Here is a 25,360-nt window from a genome sequence, read left to right as displayed (position 1 = left end):
AAACCATCTGCCTGCATTTTTTATTCAGGCTTTTGTACTTACAGTAGACTACCTCCAGACAGCCACATGAAAAAAATATGCATCATGAAAGGAGCGCTCTGCACAGCCCTGTTCTCAAGATATGACTGCAATAATTAACAAATGATGTTTTTAAACTTTACTGTTCTTTGAACAAACATATCCATCTTTTGTTTTTGCTGCCAGTAAGATAAGATAAGATAAGATAAGATAACCTTTATTAGTCCCACACGTGGGAAATTTGTTTTGTCACAGCAGGAAGTGGACAGTGCAAAAGTTATGAGGCAAAAATTAGAATACAATAAGAATAAATACAGTACACAACTGTACAGAATAGAATAAAATACTATATACAGTAGAATAAAATAAAATAAATATACAATAAGATAAAAATAGAATACAAATACAAATACTATATACAACTGAGTAAAAATACAACGATGACAGAAAGGATTATTGCACTTAGTGTTATTGCATATGTATGGATGTGTGTGCTTGATCAGTTAAAGTCTTTATTATGGAGTCTGACAGCAGTGGGGAGGAAAGACCTGCGAAATCTCTCCGTCCCACACCGTGGGTGCCGCAGTCTCCCACTGAAGGAGCTGCTCAGTGCTGTCACAGTAACATGAAAAAGTAGCTTCCCACTGTTTTGCAGCACGTCTTCTTTAAAAGACACTCTGAGCTGATCCGTTTCTGTGCTTTGAAAGTCGACTGTTTCCTGCCTCAGACTCAGTTCAACAGTCTTCTGTCATGTTTAGTGGAGAGGAAGCAGCAGCACCGACGCATTTCAGACTGAGCTCAGTTCCAGCTCTGCGTCTGCTTTTCGTTCTCGTGAATGAGTTTGAACTTATTAAAGTGTTTCTGACAGGAATTCCCTTAAACAGACTCGTGTCTGTGTGCAGCGCCTCACTGCAGACGGATCGCTGAATTTTTAATGATATTAAGTTGTGCAGATGATGAAGTTTCTCTATTTCACAATCAGACCATAACCTCCCCGTCTTTTCTTCTGAAAGCCTTTCTGAGATTTTTGTTTTTACCCTCAATGAAATACATTAAATTAAATTAAATAATGTATAAAATAAAAATTAAGTACATATATATTCTTGAAATTAGGAGCAGCTCTTTTTAATTACACTGACACTCACTGTCCTCTTGTCTTAATGTCGACAACATTTATGAAACTAAGTGAACGATATCTGCAGAACATTGATTTGATTTGATTTTTGACAGAAAAACGCCCAAATTAAACCAGCTAACCCTGTGTGCGCCGCTGGTGACGTGGTGATTAAATCACTTCTTCATCGATATATTTCTGTGTTTTTGCTTTTGTATCATCCAAACATTATGACACTTTAAATTCTTTAATATAGTTTTCTATAATGACACCAACCCGTACGTTGCAGAGAGCCAGCTGATAAGAAATGATATGAAGCTGACAGCAGTTACAGAGTGTGCGAGTGCTGGGCGCTCGGTGCTGTCCAACAATGTGGCACACACTGAGCCTCCTGTGTGAGTCTTATTCATCCAGACGGAGCAAACTCGCCCACCTGACACACCTGATACAGTTAAAAGCATTTGAAATTATTCAGACAGCCTCTATCTGATCAACCTGGATTCTGAATTATGACACAAAAATGATGACGTGTTTATTCATCTACATTTACAAGATCAATATACTAATAAGAGGTTATGAAAAGGGCAAAGATATAACAAGTGGCATAAATGTGGCCCATCTGTAAACATCTGTCACAGTTTCCAGGCTGGGAGCAAACATTTACCGAAGCGTTGATCCAGACGTGTGATCTTTGGAGTGTTTGAGGTAAAAATGATATCATCAGTTTTACAGATATGGGTAAAGACTCTTCACACATCAAAAAATTAAACTTTACGCAACATTTCTGAAAATAATATCAACGTAAACTCTGTGGCAGTTTCTCCACAACTTTTTGTGACTTTTTATAAATAAATATTGTCACATAAATATTCTCCATTAATCGTTTTCTGACGTCCCGAGCAGCATTTAGCAGCTCTGCATGCAGAACATGTCAGAGGAACGATGCGGTTGTTTAGCGGAGACTGTTTAAACCTGTTTAAAAGCGCTCTGACTGAAGTTGTTACTGAGAGTAATTCTGGGCCCTCGGGCAAGCCTCGGTGTCTACATCCCTACGTTAGCATGCAGACTGGGAGGACAACCTGAATTTGTCTTGTCCCAGCAGGTCTATCAAGTGGATCAAAGAATGAGCAGTTTGGACTAAAAGGTTTCAGCCGCAGGTCCGCAGGTCAGATGGAGGTCTGGGTTCAGAAAATAAGATTAGTCTGAATTTAGCTCTTTCTCAGTTCCTCTGTCCGTCTTTGCTCCGAGTGTCGTCTGTGATTCTCTTTGTGGCATTTCTCATCCATCTTCATCCATCTCGCTCTCACGCCCCCGCTCCCTCCCCCTCGAAACATCTTTCCTCTCTTTTGACCTTTCGTTCTTCCACATCGCCTTTTTTCCATTTTACCCTCAACAAATGAGGTCTTTGTGTTTAGAAATTAAGGAATGCCCTTAACACCCCCCTCCCATCTTTTCCTCCTTCCTTTTTCAAGTGTGTGTGGAGATTGGGGGGTGCGTCCATTAGCCCGGATTAGAGCCTGTAGGCAGGTTTTAACAGCCCCTCTGTGTTTGGGGCTTTAATCTCTTCAGAAGCAGCTAATCTGACTTCACTGGCTTTAACACACACACACTCACACTCACTCACACACACACACACACACACACACACACACACACACACACACACACACACACACACACACACTCTCACACTCACACACACATACAGTGGAGTAAATGTGTCTGTTTTTGTGGGCAGTGTAGCTGATCCATGACAAGAGTCCATTCATGGCGTGACCACCAGCACAGAGACTCTATCAGACAAATATCAGACAAACAATATGATCAGTGACTCGGTGGACCAAAGGTCACATGACATACAGTCTCCTGACCAGAAGATGAGCAATACGAGACATAAATCTGATGCTTCTCACCAACCAGCAAAACTGGTTTGATCAAAGGATAATTTTTACCATATATTTCCTGTCGTGTATCTTCTGTGGTGATGGTGCATGAGCCTCAGACTGCACTCGCTCGCATCACTAAACATTAGTTTTTTCTAATGTCAGAGCTTTAAATGGTCATAAAGAACAAACATCCATTTGTGTTCAAAACTTCTCTTTAAAAAGTGAAACTTGAGTTTCAGGAAGCGTAAAGTGTGACTCATACAAAGCTGATATAGTCGAGAACAGGACGCCTCGTTTTTTGGTTTTCAGCGTTTTTTCATTTTTTTATTTGATAATAAACTGAATGTTTGGGAGATTTCGGGGAAAAAGGTTTAAAAACATCATCTCAGGCACTTTTTCAGTTTTCTAAAAAAGTTTTCTAAAAGAAATAATAAAATCCCCAAATAGTCTAATCAGAAACAGAAGAAAAACTCGAGTGGTCTAAAACGCGTTCATTTGTCCGTTCCCTTAATCTTTATGACACTGAGTGGAGCTCAGACTCTGTCCTGTGTTCATTTTGCTCACAGATGAGTCTGTTTCACTAAAACAAAGAGTGACTCATTCAAAGCCAGTAAACACTGATCAGTCACACCTGCTGTGACCTCTTTCACACTCCACCGCAAAAAAGAGGAAAACCTAATATTCATATCCGTGGTTTACTAATGCTGGTGTGGAGAGATTTTATAGACCACAGTGACCTACAGGAAATAAAGAGGAGTGAGGTCATCGGCCACTTTGTTGCCCAAAGAGAAGCTCGCCTGTGCGTTAGGAAACCACAGCATCCAGGCTCTGCTCCGCTTTTTTTCTGCTTAATGTCGTTCTTACTTGTTCCAAGTGAAACGTTTGGATCGTTCTAAAGATAAATATGTTCAGTGGGGATAAACTGAGCCGTCATATCGTCTTCATTTCCCCAGAATTCACTGTTAGATGGTTTCAGTCACCAACATGCTTCATGATGGAGAAATGTCTGATTGGTTCATCACTGCCCTTAAGTAAAAGTTCATCTTTGTGGCACGCAAATGTTATCTTTAGCATTTGTCTGATTTTTCTGATATTCGACTCACAATTGAATAATCAAGAAAATAATTCCAAAGTTAATAAGTGATGAAAATAATCCTCATGTCTGATTAAATGTCAGCGTCCATGTCATCCCACAGCTGCAGAATTATCTCGTTTAATCCACGATTATCTTTGCATAATTTAACATTTCTTTGCATTTTTGAGTTTAATCCTGTTGCACCTCCAGTCGCCGAGTACTCGAAATAAAGCTTTTCAGTTTAAGAGATGAGCGCTCAGGAAGAGGAAATATGTTTCTCGATACTTTAGTATGTTCTGCATTATTTCAGCTCCTGCTGCTTTTCTTTTATCTCCTCATACCTGCAGCGACGGCAGAACTTTTTCCTGGGCTCACCATCTGTCACCTTATTTGTGCTATATTTGTGCGTGTGTGTGTGTGTGTGTGTGTGTGCGTGTGTGTGTGTGTGTGTGTGTGTGTGTGTGTGTGTGTGTGTGTGTGTGCACTTTAAGAACCTGCACAAAAGGAGGGAATAAGCTTCCCAAAAGCTGGACGGCTGCTTTAACACTGCAGACCACTCGTGTTGAGCAGAGGAGACGCGAGTGGGAACTGAGACAATGGGAAGAGAAACTGTGTGTGTCTGTGTGTGTCTGTGTGTGTGTCTGTGTGTGACTGAGAGAGAGAGGGGTGAGTTGAGGCGATGTAGGGAGTGGCACCGGAGAGAAAGCGAGGGAGAGGTGTGGAGGGATGGAGTGGGGGATGGGAGAAAAGAAGGAGGGGCAGTGTTGGGGGATGGGAAAAGAGGAAATATTGCTGTGTGCTGCTGGAGTCAGGGGGTTACCATGGTGATGGGAAAATGACGGAAAGGGATGGGAAAGACTGCCAATACACACACACACACACACACACACACAAGCGCGTGCACAAACCAAATTGACATTTTTCTGTCTGATTAAATAAAGAGATTTACGTCAAATCTCCTTTTAATTTAAAGCTTCCTTCCTGCGTGCTCAGGGTGGGGCGAGCAGAGACAAACGATGCTGCAGAGGGAGGAAGAAGAGGAGAAGATAAAGACCGAGGCTCTGAGAGGAAATGCGATCTCCCACCTGGGAGGGGTGTAGCTGGGAGCCGGAGAGATGTGACGGTAGACGCTGATAAGTTAAAGTTATTAACTTACTGGCACATCAGTAAAGTTCAACCGGACTCAAAAAGAAGCAAAAATGAAATAATTGTGAACCAAACAGTGTGTTAAACTCACTTTTACTGTCTGTGTGCAAACAGGCTGTAACGTCTGTGACTCGCTGCTGTTTTCACACATGATCTGCATCCCTGACACAGACGTGTTGGGGAGACACGTGATCCAGTGCAACTATCACTGCAGTCTCCTTATCTATTTTGCCTGATGTGTAAAAGCAGCACGTGTATAATTTAACCAGCGTTATACTCTTAGCACCACCTTTTCCGTCCTTGCATCTATAATGACTCTGATGAACCTGCTAACTCACTCGCTTGCTAAATGAACAGCTAATGTAATTTAGTTTAATTTTAGTTTCATAATGAAGTTTTTATTTGAACCAAGTGGCTAATAATCAAGTGAAGGTTGTAGCTGTTTGTGTGAAATATCTGTGAAAGAAATGCAAACCCAGACTAAGCTTGCAGAAATCCTTCATCTTTGTTAAAGAAACTCGTCCGTTCGTGTTCTGTGTGACTTCATCTCCGCGCTTCAAACGAATTCACCTTTGTCTCGTCGATGCTCCCGAGCACCTGCTGGCTGTGACCTCACACCTCGCACATCAACAGGACGAGGTTATTATGTTGAGACAAAATCAAAGCCCGGCGTAGCGCCTTTTACCTGCCAGGAGGGATTAGGTGTGATGTGTCTGCAGCTGCTGTGAGTCTGAGCTCTCAGTGGATCATCAGCCGTGAAGAAGAAAGATCCAGAGTCAGAAGAGCCGCTGGCTCGCTGTGGTGTAAGTGGGTGGGAGTGCGTGGGAGGATGTGGTGGAAACAAGAGAGGATGTGTGTGGGACCACTGAGGATAATGTGTGTGTGTTGGTGAGAACATTTAAGTGGAGCTTATCTCCATAATGTGGATTCATTTTCTGTTTCGCCTTGGGCCTCACAAAGTTTTACAGCCATGCTTTCAATCTTTACACACAAACCTCTGTGATCTCAGTCGTTGCTGGGATTCATGTTTTCATACATACACCATGAACTCACTGCTTCCCTGAGCTCCACGAGCGCTACTTTCAGCTCGTTTGTTCAGCTCAGTGTTCTCGCTGTTTTGGCCACAGGCAGCCGTGTCCAACGATAAACCCAGGTACGCTACCTGTACAGCAGACGGACGCCGCGCGGGACTAGCCTGTGGGAGCATTAGCAGCTAAAGACTCGAGCTGGTGGTTAGATATGCTCACTCCTCCTGAACCAGCTACTGTGCGTCACAGCTGCTGTGATGGAGAGCATGAGTTAGCGTGAGTCAGGTCTGTCAGGTCTCATAAACCTGTGAAGCACCCGCTGGCATCACACACTGTTGGGAAGGAGAACATTTTAACCCAATTCCCGCCTCTTCCTAACCCTAACACGGACGTTTATAAAGTCCGATTCGATCTGAAACCCAAGTAATGAATCCTCCAATGAAAACAAAGCAAAGCGAGGAAAACGTGAAGGTTCAAAGGTCGACGTGAGGCAAACGTGCAATCAGACGCTGACGTTACCTAAAGTCCTGGAGCAGGTCAGGATCTGTGCTGCTGGCAGTCACAGCTGTAGCTCGGTGGTGTCTGAGCCGATGATGTCGCTGAGGCGTTTCCTCTGTCGGCCATGTTTTTATCGCCTCTTTCTAGAATGAAACCAGAGAAGAAGTGGGAGAGCGGTCTTTGCTGATCTCACAGCTCTCAGTTAAGTGTGCCCGTCACACGCGTGACACATGATCATGTGAGGTATTGATTGACGTCGCAGCTGAGCCGAGGGCCGAGGCCGCACGCCGCCGATTCCATGTTTTAATCCAGGATGTGTGAAAATGATTAGATCAGATTAACCAGAGAGGTTGTTGAATCAGAGGATGTAACATCCCTCACTCGGACGACCTGTTTCGTGTTCTCTCTCAAACACATGAACAGTACTGCTGCCTCCTCACTTTCATTTCTTCTTCTCCTTCTTTATAGTGTTTGTTGGCTGTTGGCAAACAGTAAAATGGTGCATTACCGCCACCACTTACTTTGATTTGGGTGGAGGCAGTGATAGATGTGTGGCCGTGGGTGTTGTATACACCGCCCCGAGCGCTCTGTCACACTGTGGCCTCTCACAGCTGGCGCCACTCACCCCTCAGCTAAATCTAATGGACTCCAGCGGGGCCGGGAAGCCACCCAGCGCGGGAGCCGTTGTTTATCCAGGAGCATACCGTCACTAATGAGCAATTTATTCGTGCCTGTGTCGCTTCGTTTGCCTTCGTGGAGAGAAACGCAAATCATAAACAAACGTGCCGGCTTTGTGTCTGCCGGAGTGTGTGCGTGGGAGGGTGGGCTGTTGGAGGAGGGCGGAGGTAATCCAGAGGTGACTAAACAATGTCACACCAATAAGAGCTCATTTGAATGTGAAAAGCGTCGGGCTGAGCTCCGGGACCGACTCCCCACATCCCATCTGAAAGGCAAATACACAGAAATAACACAACGGAGCTGTTTGACAGACGCACATGTCTTCAGATGCTTCGTCAATTAAGTGATTAGTCAGAAATAATCAGGAACTTTTGATAACCAGCTTTTCATTCAACAAACACAAACGTTCGCTGCTTTTTCTGCCTCTGCAGGACAACAAGCCGTGCTTCAGGACTGACAGCCTGGTGTGTCTAACATTTGTTTAGTGAAATACTTAAAGCCTAGAATCAAAAATATGTTCATACTCTTGCCTGTGACCCTGTTTTTCGGGTGGGCTGCCCAATTCTGAGGAGATGTTTGTTTCCCTTTAAGTCTGAAACGTCTCGTTCCAGAAACATGAAGCAGTTATTCATGAAAATCCTCTAACGTTGCTGTCAAAGAGGACTGTTCTCTATCATCAGGGGTCTCAAACTCCAGACCTCGAGTGTCCTGCAGGTTTTAGATCTCACCCTGGGTCAACACACCTGAATCACATGACCAGTTCATTACCAGGCCTCTGGAGAACTTCAGACATGTTGAGGAGGTCATTTAGCCGTTTAAATCAGCTGTGAAGTATCGAGGACACATCTAAACCCTGCAGGACTCCGGCCCTCTTGGCCTGGAGTTCAACAACCCTGATATACATCTACCGGTACTACCTGAAGGAAGCTCAGCCAAGGCGGACGTTCACGTCGTGCCACAGACGGGGGCTGGGCAGCACACTGATACTGTCCGTGTCGACACTAAAGAAAATATTACGTTTGTAGATTTTTGAGGGGCAGGGTCATGAGCTGAACATTTCTCTCTCTGATTGTTTTTTTTTCAGGTTTTATTCTTTGTTATTATTGTTTAATTTATTTATTTGATTAAAATCAGGAGGAGGCAGAAATCACCTTTCTGTTTTGTAAACATCAGCCTTCATTTTAAATGCTTCACCTCAGCCCATGAGCCCTCAGCCCCTTAGGTTACAAATTATACTAAAAAATAATTGGTTCATATGAACTTTGACCTTTGAGCTCTGCACAGTCAGCAAAGTTGGTGGGATTTCTCCTTGGGGATCAAGATGAAGGCACTCCATCAGAGCCTGGACTGACAGACTGAGCCTGGCTAAAACATTTCACCCAGAAATCACAACCTTGTTTTTTCAAAGCCTACGGTGTCTCCATTAACGGGGGGGTGGATGCTTCTGCCTTTGCTGCAGCGTGGTTCTTTCATGGTGGAGGCTGATAAGGCAGGAGAGTTTTCATGGTGAAGCATCGCCTGGAGCTGTTTTACAGGCATGTCGCTGGTGTGGAGGCAGAAAGAGGATCCACACAAACAGAATGGCAGAACAAAAGTAATGAAGGAGGAAACGCTGCAAACAGAGAGGAAAAACAAAGCAAAGGCAGAAGAAGACGGCGGGTGGTGGGAGGCCTGTCAGCGGAGGAGCTTTGTAGTCGGTCAGAAACCTCCTCGTGATTATTGAGTTATTCATCTCTCCACTTCCACGGGGAAATCCCAGTCTGCTAAGATGTGAACACAAAGACAGCTTAACACTGACGTGTGTGTGTGTTGCTACATCCTTCGAGTTGAGGTCATCCCTGTAAATGACAGAGCTGATGGTGACATCATCTGTGCATCAAAAAGCTGACAAATGCACAGCAGCTGAGTCATGACTGACAGGAAGAAAAACACTTCATGTTTCAGAAATCATTTAAACACTTGGGTTCAGTTTTTTTTACTCTTGGATCTGTATGATGTCATAAACAGGGGACAACCCTAATATGTTCTGGCACAGAGCCAATCAGAACGAAGTGATCTGAAAGGGGGAGGAGCTACAACAGATCCTCCACCTTTCCCTCTGAGGATGAACTGAGCGAGGCCTGCTATAAGACTGATCAATGTGATTAGTGTGAACTGTGACTCAGAGCTATAGAGTAAAAATATGCAGCTGAAAACAGTCATAGTTTCGTCACTGATGCTGATTTGAATCTGTTTCGGTGGCTGTCACCGCACACAGTGTGAAACATTAGCACATCAAGAAAATGAAGCCAGTGGAGATGGGCCTTAAATTTGGTCTGCAGGCCTCAGGTGGTGTTACCTGTGGCTGTGAGCTCAGGGAACACTGACCTGATGAGTTTGAGGTCTGAGTCGCTCTTTCTGGCTCTTATTAAAGTTTGCTTGGTCAGACCTGGCCGTCCTCGTCCCATCAGTTTGTTGCTTGTCTTAAAAAAGATGGTGGAGGTGAAAACAACGGCTCCCGGGCCTGGCAGATCCCCATCTACTAAACAGAAGTGAAGAAGTTAAAGAATTGAAAAGGGGAGTAAGGGTGGGGAACGCAAACGAGAACGAACAGCTCGTGGAACTGAGGGAACATCACTTTCAGATCTCTCTTTTTTTCCCAGTAACATATTTTTTCTTTTGTTTTAATTTGTTGTAATTTTCAGCAAATCTGTTTGTGCTCTGCATGTTGGGAAAGAGAGAAATGACCTCTCTGCTCACTCAGTCACAAAGGGTTTTGTGGAAGTGCCTGCCACACTCGGTGCTCATCGTCTACCGAAGGACATTTGCACTTGAGTACTTTGTGCCTGGTTGCATGTGAAGAAACTTTACAAATCTGTAATCTGTTAAGCTGCTTGGAGAAGAGCCAAAGCCTCTTCATGAGAAATGTTGAGTCACTGCGGTTCAGAGGAATAAACCCACATACTGACTGTCACATCTGCTCTGCACCAACATCTAAAGATCAGATTAAACTAAAGTCATCAGATGACCTTTTTGCACTTATTCAATTAAAAAATGACTTGTTGTTGTACACTGATGTCACAGACGGCCATTACAGGAAGAGAGCAGTGCAGAAATGTCAATTAGGAAAGAGTTTATTTTAAATTAAACAAGCAATTTAAAATGTTTCTTAATTTATGGTGTGTGCAGTCAGTACTGTCAATGCTGAATGCAATGGGATTTAGTGCAAGACAATAAACCAAGGAGCAAACAAAGTCCAAAAGAGGAGCTCAAAGAGGAGCTCTAAGGACTTTTCTAGAGCACTGGATGCTGGGCTCAGGTGTTACCAGTGATGCTGAGTGTTAACAAGCCACGCCTCCTCTCTCACACCTGCAGAAAGGAGCTGTCACACAGACAAGAGGAAAGTAGAGCGAGTTGTAAAAAGTGATCTTCTTAAAGTAAAGCCAGCTCCAAATGTTTTGGCTTTGACTCTACTAAAGTAGCTTTGATTGAAAATTCAAAATAATCTTTCTTTATCTTATACAGAGCCTCAGTTCATCCTAACCCCCTAACCCTAACCCTTTTAGCTCCTCCCCCTTCGAGTCAAATTTCTTCTGATTGGGTACAACCCATTAAAAGTAAGAGGCCTGAAGAGCAGGCGGGTCCACTGTGCCTGAGATGACCATATATCAAACTTCAGCTGTACAGTTATAACATGCAAGTCTATGGGACGGACTCACAGCTGGAGTCTGCCTCCAGTGGCTGTTAAAGGAACTGCAGCTTGAATTTGGTTCATTTTTTCAGTCTTCAGGTTTCCTCTCAGATGCTAACAGGAAGTTTACCCACACTTTGACAAATAATTATGACAGAAGAATCTAAAGATTCAAAATGCTTTGTAGCGTTTTGTGATGTGTGTGGAGTCTTAGAGTCTGCTGTGGACATTTCAAAAAAATCCAGTTTTCAGTTCCTGACATTGACGTTTGTGTTGATGCTGTTACACTAGGTTTAGATTAAATTATGGAAAGTTCGTATGCTGATTATTTTTTTCATTCTTCATTCAAGATAGTGATCCTTACCTCACCTTTAGAAGATAACATTTTCTGCGAGGCAGATTTGTTCATTAACAGCTTTCTTTGTAATCCGGGTGCATTATGCTTCATTAAAAACATATTTGCTTTTGCACATGAACAGTATATAAATGTCATTTCTCAGAGAAAGGATGTCTGATACATATCATCCCCCCTGCTATTCACACAGAGACAGCAGCACGTTTAACTCAGTGGTGCTTCATTAAAATGACACTTCATCACATATTCATGAGGACTGATGTGAAGGACATCAGCAGCTCGATCTGCAGACTGTCGCACACACTTAGCAGAGTTCACCTATAGACTGTCTGCTCTGTGGTCTGTGTGTGTGTGTGTGTGTGTGTGTGTGTGTGTGTGTGTGTGTGTGTGTGTGTGTGTGTGTGTGTGTGTGTGTGTGTGTGTGGATGGAGTAGTAAATGTGAGATGTGTAATGAATAATGAATTTAGGGTGAATTTAGGTCATGTGGGCGAATAGGAGGGACAACATGGGAATAGCTCTTTCTTTCCTCATCTCCGTACACCTGTGTGTGTGTGTGTGTGTGTGTGTGTGTGTGTGTGTGTGTGTGTGTGTGTGTGTGTGTGTGTGTGTGTGTGTGTGTGTGTGTGTTTCGTGCAGACTAAAAGGGAAGTACCCTCTCCTCCCAGCATTTGCTTAATCTCTCCATCCACACGTCCCTGTTCTTTCCTCCAGATCGGAATCTATCAATGAATTAATTTCTCGCTCTGTCGCTCTCCATCCGTCCACCTGCATCGCCTCCCTTTGACTCTCCGATCCCCTCCCACCTCCCCACAGACTGCTCCACCTGCACCCACCCCGTCTCCCCTCCTCCCCTCAGGCTTCCCTGTGGACGGGCGGGTCCACCTGCCTCTGCCTTTTGAAGCCCTTCAGGTTCTCTGGGATGGCTCAGGACCCTGAAGAAGCCGAGGGGGGCCGCAGAGAGGAAATTGGTACAGTATGTTTAATATTAACCGGCACAGAACGGAAACATGGCTGCCCACAGGGCATGAACTGCCTCTTTACTGCGGTCTGCGAGATTAACAGCAGCTATTAAAATGTCCTGTTTGGGCTTTCAGTCATTAAACATTTTCATTCTTGAGAGTGAGCACTCAGCTGGCAACCCAACACTCAGACTGGGGTCTGGTAATCTCTGTAACATATGTAAGATTTGACTATAGGAAGAATATACAGAGACCAAAAGCTTTCTATTTAATTATTCCTGCGGTGTCCGCGTTGCTGCTGTAACAGTGTGAATTTGCCAACACTGCAACTAATAAACTTCTCTTAAATCAAAGAAAATGTCCATCCCAGTTTGTGAGAGCTCCACGTCAGAAGAAACTTTAACACTTTTAGTTTTCTGTGGAAAAAACAGCAAATAATAAAATTTTTGGAGCTTAACTTTTGCTTTATCACCATAAAACCTGCAAAGTCCCCTCCTGCCTGCTACATTCATGTCTGCAGCTGATATACAGTTGTGATCAAATGTGTGGTATGTTGTGTTTTCTTAAATCTAAGACTGCGCCGTGAACACGCAGGGCGCCAAAACTTGCAGCATTAATCAGATCTGAAACTCTTCCTCCTCGTCCTTCCTCTCTAAATCCTAAATGGACTTCCTGTGCTCTCACGGCTGATTTAATTCAAGTGGTCATAATGTGTCAAATTTCCAGGATAACAAAGAATCGGTGAGAGGCGAACAACACGGTGCGTTTAATGTCATTGTGCACCAGCAACAGCAACTCAACGAGCTTCCTGTCAGCAGAGGTCAAGCAGCTCTAAGCTGCAGCCTCAATAAAGACTCAGAGTGTGTGAAGGAGGCGACCCTCCATCAGGCGCCTTTAGATTAAGACTTGATTCATTAACGAGCTCCGCCCCCTCCTTAAGTCAGTGCCAGCAGGAGCACCATGAATATTTAAATGAAGAAAGTCTCTGTGGATGATCATGGATTTCTGTTTTTTTAAAACCTCCATGCTGAGGACGAGGCTGCTGTTATTAAAGGAAGTGGAGCATGCTGGGATGTTTTCTTCACCCGTCATTTATTACGTCTGTTTCATTTTTCTGTCTGAGCTCGTTACATCATTAGACCCACCCCCATCAGTGACGAAATGACAAACACACACACACACACACACACGCACACACACACACACACACACACACACGCACACACACACACACGCACACACACAGGCTCTCACACACCTTCTGTCCCGCTGTGCCATTTGGCTCATGTATTTTGAAAATACGCCCGGCAGGTAACAGCAGCAGCCCGACAGGCGGGAGCAGGTGTGTGTTTGTGTGTGTGTGTGTGTGTGTGTTTAAGTGACCGTGACGCAGGGCAGATGTGAGTGTGTGTGTGTAATCATGAGTGATAACAATGAAAAACTAGAAGAATAAGACTCTGACAGTCATAGGAACTGAACGGGGGTCCTCTGTGTCCTCTCTGTGTTTGTGGAGGTGCTCAGAAAGACCTGGATCCTCACAAAGAGACAGTGTGTGTGTGTGTGTTTGTGTGTGTGCTGGGGACAGGTTGTGTAATTATGAGATGTTGGAGGGGGTCTACATTAGCCAGCTGTCACTCCTCGCCCCTCACCCCATGTGTGTGCTTTAAGAGAAGCCTCGGAGACGGGCCTTGGCGGAGGACTGCTGGTGGTTACACTCACAGATTGATAAGTTATGACACCTCCTGTAACCTCCTCTGCCCTCCCTGTCTGTTAGTATTCTCACTCCGGTGTGTCAGCGTGGAGTCGGTACAGTCGGAGCATCTTTAAGCTGCTGCAGCATCACACCAGGCATAAAGTCAGTGTATAAAAACTTGTATTTCCATAATTGTCCACTGAGGGAGTGAATGAGGGAGGACAGTCATCCAGACCCAGACCCTGTTCATCTGCAATATGTCATCCATCAGTGCAATTAGACACTGACAGCAACACTGGCTCTATTCGATTCTTTGTATTCATCTTCCATGAGCGATGCGTCCTCTCAGCTCTCTGGTGAAAATGACATGAGTGACATGAACTCTTGGACAATCTATCTTACTGTCTTCTTATGACTCCAGGTTGTTATTTACAGTCATTTTTTCTAACTTCCTGTCTTTTAAAAAATTACATAAAGTTGTGAAAAGAATCTAAAGAGGCAACTGACTTTATATTCAACGCATCTCTGTACTGTGTCAAAGGGATATTAAGTCAAGTTAGGTGCAGGCTGTACTTCAGTGTTGAATTGAATCAGGAAAGTTATAAGAACCTATTTGCTTTAATAATCCTGGTTAAAGGCAGAGCCTCCTGAACAGATATAAAAACATACCCAAAGATAAAATGCTGCCCCCGGTGGTGAAAGTCTCACAACGCGTTACAAAATGCTTGTTTGGGATTTGTCCTTGTTAGCAGACAAACAAACTGATTCATGCAAATGCAAAAACTGCACAATGAGCTTTTTTGGCAACATGATACCAAATAAATCAGGAGCATTTACAGTAATTTTCCTGGAGGCATGAATGGTTTGGAGTGGAAGAAACACTGTTTCAGGCTTTAGCATGAAAACCTGTCACAGATGTTTGGCTCATTCGAGGGATCTCCCTCAGTTTCTTTCATTTTTTGCTTGATCAAAGTATTCCCATACATGGAGCCGCAGCCTGATTTCATGGCTTTGAAGTAGCACAATCGGCTATTTTTAGCCTGGCTGTTAGTTTCAGCTGATCAGCTCGCAGAGGAGGAGCGCGTAATCCCCAACTTCAAGTACAAACAAGAATGTGGCCAAACTCGGAGCGCTGAGGGTTCTTCTTTTGGCCTTCATGTCGAGGCAGCAAAGAAAGCCTGATCCATCTGTGTCTGCTTTCACCCCCCGACACTCCTGCTGTCACGGGTCAGTGTTCAGTCACCAGGCAGGGACAAAGGAGGAGATGTTGAGATGAATGGAAATGCGGCGAGTGTGGCAGAAACACACACACACACTCAATCTCTCTTTGTAATGTCATTAGTGGAGAAGCTGCTTCCTGCTGCTTTGATCTGATCTTGACTTTATCGAGGTGACCCGGCCGACTGTCTGTTCTTTATCTCAGATTTTTGTGGATTCTGTACTAAATTCAAACCCAAAGTGAATTTAAATCTTAGAATTTATTCTCAACGTCACAGATGTGCCGTGGATTCATCGTGATGTGATTTTGGGTCAAACTTTCCCCCCTCTGGAATACATTAATATTTGTCTTCTGTTGATTTATGTTTGGTCAAATTAACCATGTCTTTGCTTCTTTCCCCTCCCCTCCTCCCCTCCTCTTCTCCTCCCCTCTTATCCCTCTTTGTTCTCGGGGTCACCCCCCCCCCCTCCCCCCACAGCCAGCTCCTGAAGAAGTGTTTGTGGAGCTGACGGAGCGAGGAGCGAGCCTCACTCACAGTTGGGCTGTAAAGGAAACAGACACACCCACCAACTTACTGCTGTTTACTCCTCTCAGCTCTCCCTCAGCTCCGGGCGGTCCCTGGAGTGTGTGTCTGCCTTGGTGTGCGTGGGTGTGTGTGTGTGTTTCTTTATGTGTTGATGAGTGTGTGGGTGTCTTGCATCACTTTTGATGGGACATTGAAAGATGTGTGTGTCACAGAGTCGGTGGATGGGCTGTAGGGGGATGTGCTCCCCCGCCCTCCCGCTGCTCCTCCTCCTCCTGCTCCCTCTGTCCTTCCTCTCCTCCACGCCTCCGTTTGCTCAGGGAGCCATCCACATCCCCGAAAGCTGTGAGTACTCCCTCCTCCACTGCACACATCACACACTGGAAACACTGGAAACACTGGAAAGTGTTTGTTTTTTCATTTCCAGTAAATATTTCCAAACCATTTCCTCAGAATTAACAGGGCTGGGAAGTATGAGGGAGAATTTCCACATTTGGCTTCTCTAATCATATCATTACTCTTTGAAATTAAGTATCAGGTCAGTAGATTTCTGCTGTAGCCACCAACTTGAATTATTTCATAGGCATCAGGGGAGGAGTCTAAACTACCCACGAGCCTCTGATGCAGCGCTGTGGAGAAGAACCAGAACTATGGATTTCTTTTTTCTTTAGCCTTTGTCAAGACGTAACGTTCAACATTTGATGCGTTTGGTTGAAATGTTCGCAGAGACGTCAGGTCAGTTCAGGTTATTTATGTTGCTCCAACTCACAAGAACAGTTACTTCAAGACACTTTAGACTCCAAAGACCCCACAGTATGCTGTGAAAATCAACCCCTCCCCATACGATCAGCACATTGTGACAGTGGGAAGGAAAAACTCCTTTTTAACAGGAAAAAACTTCCTGTAGAACCATCAGTTGTGGAGTGAGGGGTGACAGAAGAAGAGAGAAAAAGAAAGCACCGGGAGACATCGTCTGTGAGATCATAGAGCTCTGCAGTAGCCACAAACTCTCCTTCAGGGTTGTCTCCTCGAGCACCTCTGGACCAAAGCTCACTCTGACCACTGTGACGTCACCACAGACCTCAGACTCCAACAAAAAGCTGTTCGCCTTTCAGGCATCTGAGGAAAAACCTTTGATGGAACTGACCAGAAACGTGACGTGTGCTGATAGGGGGCCATTTAAAGGTGGATCCTTTGGTTCCTGCACAGTAAAGTTCAGTAAAGCTCTGGTGCTGTGTTTATTCCTGTCAGATATGGAACTTTCGAACACATCTAAGCACAAATATAAATCCAAACAATCAGGTTAGAATAACCTCTGGTCCTGGAGTTAAAGGTCAAAGGTCAGCAGGCTTATCACACTCCTAGAGGAGAGGAGGGGAAGCGGGAGTCAGAGGAGGAATCAGGTTCAGTCTGACCTTCGGTAAACGACCTTCTTTCTGGGTGTGGCAGGAGAGGAAGAAGAGAAGGATAGGAGGAGGAGGAGGAGGAGAACGATGGGGGAGGTGGAGAGAGGGGAGGGAGGGGAAGGAAAAGGAGACACGGGGAAGAAAAAATAAGGAGATGGATGTAAAGTGACCTGAGACGCCAGTGTGTCTGAGTCAGAAAACCAAGAAGGAAGATAAAATCCCTGAGATGTTGTCACTGTTAATAAAAATCCTGTTAATGAGCAGATCTTGTCCCGCTCGGGGAACAGCATGAAGAATGTGCCAGCATGTGTTTGTTCAGTCTGTAAACCTTTCCTTTCTGCTCTCCTTTCACTGCTTCCCGTGGACACAGATACAAAAGACAACAGTAAGTGATTTTCTTTGTTGCTGTAATGAAGAAATGTGTGTCGTGTCTGCAGCTCTGACGTGAGCAGTGCTTCATTGGTAGAAACCTGCTCCGGACGTCTGCTGACTGTGTCTCGCACCTGCTCACCTGCACTTTTCCTGTTAGATTTGTCAAAGCAGAACATCTCTCCCCTGCATCACTCCACACAGACACTAAGAAAGAGATCATGTATATTAGCTCATTTAAAACTGATTTAATGTTATTTTGAGTATTTTTCTGAAACAGATGTACGGATATTTGGAGGGCTGAAACTGCCACATTAGTCATTTCATTGTATTTCTGTATAGTTCTTGTGCAAAAGTCTTGGACCACTTTTCATTTCTCTGTATTTCTTGGATTCGGTGCAGCAATTTAATGAAATGTGCAAACATACATAGAAATGAACATGACAGAGTTTGTACAGCTCCAACGAACCTGAGTAAATGTTTGTCATGCGCAGCTTTATTTTTCAGCACAAACTGAACTCTGTCCTTTCAGTATGTTCAGGAACAGCTCTCCACACATTTGAAAACAGCACAGGTCGACCAAAGTGTTGTACATGGTAAAAAAAAAAAAAAGCAGAGCAAACACACACAAAGAACAAAACAAAAACTCAGTCATAACTTAAAGCTGGTGAGTAACAGTGTGTTTTCAGACGGGTTTGAAGATGTTGAGTGTTGGAGGGATCCTAATTTGAAGAAAGTTGCCCAAAGTTTGGGCGCAGCAATATCACAAAGGTCTCCTCTGTGTTGTAGCCTGCTTCTAGGGACGATCAGAAGCTACTTATCAGCTGACCTGAGACTCATTTATCTACAAAATATTTTATTTAAATATACAATGTCACAAAATATCAGAGTATTCCATTAAAAACTGTAGTTTTTAATTTTTGCTGTTATTATAGGATGTTTATCTTTTGATGGTTTTAGAGGACCTGCCAGAACTAAGAATGATGAATGAGCTTCAGTCAATCCCTCTAGATGTGTCTCGATCTGTACGCCCTACTTTACCTGCCTGTACTCTGCCAATTTCATTACTGTGTGTGTGTGTGTGTGTGTGTGTGTGTGTGTGTGTGTGTGTGTGTGTGTGTGTGTGTGTGTGTGTGTGTGTGTTCAGTATTTCAGCCTCCAGTGCTGACAGAGATGCCAAAATCACACACAGTGTTTTCTCTAGAAGACTTCAATCTGGCCTGTGAGGCCACCGGGAACCCGGCACCCACGTACGTACACCTGTGTGTGTGTGTGTGTGTGTGTGTGTGTGTGTGTGTGTGTGTGTGTGTGTGTGTGTGTGTGTGTGTGTGTGTGTGTGTGTGCTGACATGGCAATAAATGTCCTCATAATAAAACAAGAACAAAATTGTCTCTCAGCTGTTTCCCTCCCCGAGCTCGTCCCTCTCTCCACTCCCTGCTTCTCTCGGGGAGACAGACTGTTAAAAGTAATAATAACAGCTGTAAATGTTACACTTCCTCATATTTATGTATTTCTGTATTTCAGGCCGTCAATCAAAAGGCTGAAAATTTTACATGAACCTGTTTCCGGCTTTGATCCAAAGATAAAGACTCGCTGCTTTATAATGAAAATGTAGATCCTTCAAAATAGCTCACAAATAAATAGAAGCTGTTTTCTTCATTGTGTGATTTAAGGTTTGTTTCTGTGACTTTGTAAACTGCTGATGTGCTGACAGCCGTTCTCCCCTCTGTGCTCATAGATTCCGTTGGCTGAAAGATGGCGAGTTGTTCGGATCTGAGACTGAAGGATCCGGAACGCTGAGAGGCGACAATTCTTCCCTGGATATGTTAGAGGGTGAATACCGCTGCTACGCCTCCAACAGTCTGGGCACCGCCATGACACAAACCGTCAAAGTCAACGTAGAGCGTGAGTCACAAACTTACTGTAAGCACACAAAGGCAGTCGGTGTGCTCTGAGGTTCACACCTGCTGATGCACAGATGTCACACGATCATATAAAATCACACACACACATCAGTGAGTCAGTGAGGTTGATCGGGGCCACCTGTTCTGCTCGCTCATCTCAAGTTGCCACGGCAACCATTTCCCGGAGACAGCACTGTGACGTCACTCAGTAGGGAGGATGTACCGTGGGTGTGGAGGATGAAGCCGATGGCTGCGGTCAGCGTGCACACAGACTCACTAAAATCTCTCCAGATGAAATATTATACTGTACGGGCTCTTGCTGCCCCGGATCTCACCTCCACCGTGGTTTTGATTGCAGTTCAGTTCTTTCAGATTTTATTTATTTATTTCCTCTGCAAATTACTTCCATAATTTGTTGTTTTTCTTCCTCACAGTTTTTTTTTCTGTGATTGAATATTGCTCTGTGACTTCCAGAGAACCATTGTTCTCAATTAATTTGGGAAACTTCAATGTTTACAATCAGCTCAGCCAGCGTTTCTAAAGGTTTTGATGACTAAATGTCAGTTTCGACAGGCAGCATGTGGTCGAGGTATCTTGATTTACCCAAAGCACCATCAGAAAGCTGCTTTTAGCAAATAAAACTTTTAAACAATATTTCAGAGCAAAATAAATAACTGGCTGATGAAACCTGAGAAGCTGTGCAGGAAATATGAGATTCAAGTTAATCATGTGACCCAAAAAGACAGATGATGTCACTCTGTGTCCACATGATTGTAAATATGCAGCTATTGTTTCAGCTCCTCTTAATTACAAATGAACCCTGGCATTGTTTTTATATAATTTAGGCATTTAAAGTCTATTATCCTGGAGATTTCCTCCAGTCCACTGTGTTACAACAGCTGTGGAGTGTATCTTTACAATTATCTTCTTCCTTCTTTGTATTGTTTTATTTTGCGTCACTATTTTCATTGTTTCTTCATTGTTACCTGCACAAGTATTAACTTGTATTCTGCTGCTTTGTGTTTCAGCTCAGCCAATTCTCATGAAACAACAAGTCGAGCGTGAGCGAGGACTCGTGGGACAGAGTATGGTCCTGTCCTGCAACCCTCCAAAAAGCTCACCTCCTCCCAGCATCCACTGGATGAACATAAGTGAGTGTGCCGATCTGTTTCCTGTCCCGTTCATCAGCTGCCTGCCTCTGTGACACACAGACTCTTTATGTCCACTCTCCTCCATTTTTCTATGACTGACCTTCTCTGCCTTTTCAGTTATCAGCTTATTGAGGCTGCGGTGCAATAAAGCGAGGTGCTTATTGTGCATTTGAAGAGCAAACTAACCAATTTCATTTTACACTGACGTGAAAAACATTTTCACCTTCCACTGCAGTTTCCATGCTTTGAACTTTATTTCCCACCTACATTAAACTGTCCCCGTCCCGGCTCAGATTTGATGCACATTACTCGGAGTGAGAGAGTGACGATCGGCCTGGACGGGAAGCTGTACTTCGCGAACCTCATGAGGAGTGACAGCAAAGAGGACTACATCTGCCACGCCCAGTACAGAGAGGCCAGGACTATTCTACCTGCCACTGCTGTCTCCCTCTCTGTCAAGCAGAGTGAGCGCACACACAACGCACAATGCACACAAAGTGTTAAATATAGAGATAAGAAAAATCTGAAAAGTGAGTCAGAGCATCACGCTGTCCTGTGTGTGTGCGGACCGTGATCACGCTCTCTGTGTGAGGTAACATCAGCCAGAACAGTTAATTATGTCATGCAGACTACACTGTAACACAACTGAGACACCAGTGTTTGTTCCACTATGATGACGCGTATATGCTCAGTAACTAGATCACAGTCGACTAATCAGCCCTGCCCTGTAGGCTATTTGTCTTCATTTCATCATTTATTGTTGCAATAATCAGCATGACCGTGATGATCGAGCTTCACAGTTTCCGTGTCCTGATTTCTGTCTTCACATCGTCCAGGTAACAGCGTGGCTCATGGAGGAAAACCCGAGTTCTTCCACCACAGGAACCACTCCCAAATATCAGCCCTCAAGGGGAACAGCGTCACCCTGGAATGTTTACCCAGAGGCCTGTAAGCATCTCAGTGTGTGTGTGTGTGTGTGTGTGTGTGTGTGTGTGTGTGTGTGTGTGTGTGTGTGTGTGTGTGTGTGTGTGTGTGTGTGTGTGTGTGTGTGTGTGTGTGTGTGTACTTCCACCTTCAGTTTGTTTACACGTGAAACTCATGTCATGTTTATGATCCTTGTGGCATAAGAATGACTGACCCACCTGGTTCGCTCTTTCAACGCACTTTATTCCCAGTTGCTGCTCTCATAACACTCAGCTGTGGCTTTTCTGCTACAGCCACACACAACAACAACAACAATAACAACCACACTCAGGACCCAGTTACTGTTTCATATTTTCTCTGCTCGTAAGAAATTGGCCTGCTGACCTCATGCAGCCTTGCTCCTTTTTCTTCATATGAAATCATTTGATCTGTCCAGTTTCATTCTAATGATCCTGCTTCCTGTCTATGGCAACAAATGGACTCTCACTATAATTTTGAGTTAATGATGAAAAAGGATGTTACATCATTACCAAGATCATCTGCATGCACTCAGCTCTAATTTCCTCCTGTGATCGATCTTCTGTTCGTCGCCTACCTCACTTCCATGATCGGCTCTCTCTCACAGTCACATCCTTCTGTTCTTCCATGTCCGTCTCTGCAGACCCACACCTCAGGTGGAATGGAAGAAAAAGGATGGTGTCCTGGCAGACACAACCGGCCAAGTTATTAACTTTGACCGCTGGCTCCACTTCGACAACATCACCCTGGATGACGACGGCGAGTACGAATGCAAAGCCTCCAACACCCACGGCTCCATCACGCGCTCCTTCACGGTCACTGTGGAAGGTAGGCCGCTGAGCCGAGCGCACAGACGATCACGGTGCTCTGCTGACCGTGAGGACGTGATCTCTGTGTTAGTTTGAACTCTAACGTGTTTGTGCTCCTCTGTCTGAGATGATTGTGAGTCTTTACTGAAGAACATGTGTACATGTTCACAACTTCAAAGGAGCACTTCACTAATTAACATCAACAGGTCCTGAAGCCTGTTCAGAGTTACAGCCAAATGTTCAACAGACAAGTTCTGACTCTGAGATTTATATTTTAGGGTTTAAATGCTGCTTTTCTTCGTTTTCCAGCGGCTCCTTACTGGATGAAGGAGCCTCAGAACCTGATGTACACTCCCGGGGAAACAGTCCGACTGGACTGTCAGGCGGACGGCATCCCGAGGCCCAGCATCACCTGGAGGATCAACGGTCAGCTGTTAACAGGTACAGCAAGATTCTGACGGACCTGTTTGTGATTCTTTGGGGAGAAACTGTAGCACCTGATGTGTGTGATTGATACTCAGGAGTTATCGATTTCTTATATAGTGCACATGATAAACTACCTTTAAACAGCTGGGGCAAACAGACTTGTATTACTCTGACGATCAGCACTTTGCAGAGTGAACCGTTCCTTCGGGTAACTCGATGTTGATTCTATTAAAGCTTGATGGCCACAGACATAGATTTGAAGGCTGGGCAGAGCGAGCATTTCCTGGCTCCAGGCTGTCGACTTTCTGTGGACAGAGAGCCTCTTAAGCTTAACGTGAATTAGATGGACTCACCAAAAGAGAGAGAGAGAAGTGAGAAGATAGAAAAATAAACAGAGAGTAAGGAAACAAATCATCAGAACAAAGAAGAGGGAGAAATGACTGAATCAAAAGACCGGGGCAGAAAGAACGGACGATGGAAATGAGACAAAGAAAGAGTCCACATTTCTGTATCAAACCTTCTTCTTGATGTTTCGCACATTCAGAGTTTACATGTTACTTATGAAGATGGGCTTTTAGGAAAATTAAAATGAGGAAAGAAACTAAAAGCCACATAAAAGGAAGAAAAGGAAGGAATATGAGCACACTGGGAGGGAAACTGAGAAAGCAGCAGAGGGAGGGAGGTGACAGGCGGTGACAGCTGCTGCTCCTCTCAGTGGGCCTCAGCTTCTCTGTTAAACAGTTCTTTAGATTCAGCCTGTTTCTGTTTGACAAACTCTACATTGCCTCCTCGCCTCTTCCCCCCCCCCTCCCTGTAGAAGTGGATGAAGAACCTCGGCGCACGGTGACCGCAGGAACGCTCATAATGAAAGACGTGAACATTGGCGACACGGCCGTGTACCAGTGTGAAGCCAAAAACGACCACGGCTCCATCCTCCTCAACACCTACCTCTACGTCGTCGGTATGTTTCCCGCCGGGTTCACGTCCTTCTTTGTTCTGTCTCACCTGTGATTGGTTAATGACGGCGTCTCTCCCTCTGTCTCAGAGCTCCCCCCTCAGATCCTGTCCCCTGATGGGTTCATCTACAACGCCACCAAGGGCCGAGACGTCGCACTGCACTGTGAGTCTTTTGGCTCGCCACGACCCCGCGTCACATGGTGAGTGTCACACAGTGTGGATTCTCATCAGTGTAACTAAAATACCCTCTCTGTATTCTCTCTGCTGAACCTTTTCACCTCAGTGAAAATCATTTCTCTAACTACACTGTGCAGAATTTAACCTTCACCACTAGGGGGCAGTATTTTATCAGAAAGTTTGATTAACCAGCCCTGTGGAGAGAACACTAAACCAGGGCTGGGTTTTGATGATCGATTTATCGATTAAAATCGATTCTGGCTTTGATAACGTAAAATCTAGTCATTAAAATCCTGAATCGATTTTTAAATATAAATTTATTTTGCCAGAAACGCCAGAATCTCAAGTTGAACCTCACAAATTTTCAACAACTACCAAACAGCTAAAACAGTAAATGAGAGCAGGAACACGGGTCCTGCACAAAGACGTGAACACAAAACGCCGACGCATCAGAATCAGTGAGATGTGACTTTCTCACGCGCTGGCACGGACACGGTCACGGTCACGCCGTCGGGGCTGAAAGCCGACAGCTCGCTGATTCTGAAGCTGCGGGTTTTTATCTCTCCAAACAATATTGACTCAACCAGCAGCAAAAGAAGATCCAAACTGCGCTTCACATAAACATCGGCATGAATTGCTGTTTTGCTTCCACCAGGATAAAATCACACTTCATGCACAGCTCTCTCTCTCTCTCTCTCTCTCTGCACTTTCCCATCTAAAAATCTGTTTTCTGCATTATTCGCTTGCTTGTTACGCACCAGTCTACCGTTGTTTACAGCCTGTCGGCCGTTGTTTTTTTCCTTTTACTTACTTCGGAAAAGAAAGCCTCATTTCTGCCGTTCAACACTGAACAAATGTAAACTTTAAAATTATGCAAAATTGCAAAACACTCAGCTGTGTCTGTAATCAAACCTCCGTAACTTTGCTCTGCTTCACGTCAGCAGCATCAGGTCATGTTCATGTGTTGATTAATGGTTTTCTTTCGTTTTTGATCTACTGCAGAATATTTGTATAAATCCCAGACCAGGAAAATCACCTCCATGTTTTTCTGTTTTATCCTCAGTTACTTTGACACAAAGGCGTCTGCTGTGATGCTCACACCTTTGACAAAGTCTCGCAAGTGTCAGCTTCCTTTTTATAGATGCAAAAATATGGAAATGTGCTGATGCATGATCAGAATTATAATATTTCTGACTGTCTGAGGCAAAATTTCCCCGATTCGAATCGAATCAATCGAATTGAATCGAGGATCAAATCGATTTGGGACCTTGAGAATCGAAATGGAATCGATTCTAGAAATCAGCGAAGATACCCAGCCCTACACTAAACCAGAAGAAAATCCAGCATATAGATGGC

General features: G+C 44.4%; 1 protein-coding gene across 2 annotated transcripts in view; it reads left to right on the top strand.

The window, feature by feature from the left end:
• The window catches only part of LOC113013792 (neural cell adhesion molecule L1.1-like), a 43,484-nt gene that overhangs the window by 1,321 nt on the left and 16,803 nt on the right, over positions 1 to 25,360 (top strand). For both annotated transcript variants that reach the window (XM_080295707.1, XM_026154948.2), the window contains exons 2-11: positions 15,819 to 16,208; positions 18,786 to 18,888; positions 19,377 to 19,543; positions 20,571 to 20,693; positions 20,987 to 21,157; positions 21,530 to 21,641; positions 22,279 to 22,463; positions 22,754 to 22,885; positions 23,688 to 23,831; positions 23,916 to 24,027. In XM_080295707.1, coding sequence (XP_080151833.1) covers positions 16,064 to 16,208; positions 18,786 to 18,888; positions 19,377 to 19,543; positions 20,571 to 20,693; positions 20,987 to 21,157; positions 21,530 to 21,641; positions 22,279 to 22,463; positions 22,754 to 22,885; positions 23,688 to 23,831; positions 23,916 to 24,027 — 1,394 coding nt within the window. In that variant the 5' untranslated portion in view covers positions 15,819 to 16,063. The remainder of the gene's footprint in view (positions 1 to 15,818; positions 16,209 to 18,785; positions 18,889 to 19,376; positions 19,544 to 20,570; positions 20,694 to 20,986; positions 21,158 to 21,529; positions 21,642 to 22,278; positions 22,464 to 22,753; positions 22,886 to 23,687; positions 23,832 to 23,915; positions 24,028 to 25,360) is intronic.

Source organism: Astatotilapia calliptera, chromosome 20 (genome assembly GCF_964374335.1).
Source record: "Astatotilapia calliptera chromosome 20, fAstCal68.1, whole genome shotgun sequence".
NCBI classification, from domain to species: domain Eukaryota; kingdom Metazoa; phylum Chordata; class Actinopteri; order Cichliformes; family Cichlidae; genus Astatotilapia; species Astatotilapia calliptera.
This window is presented reverse-complemented; position numbering and strand designations above follow the sequence as displayed.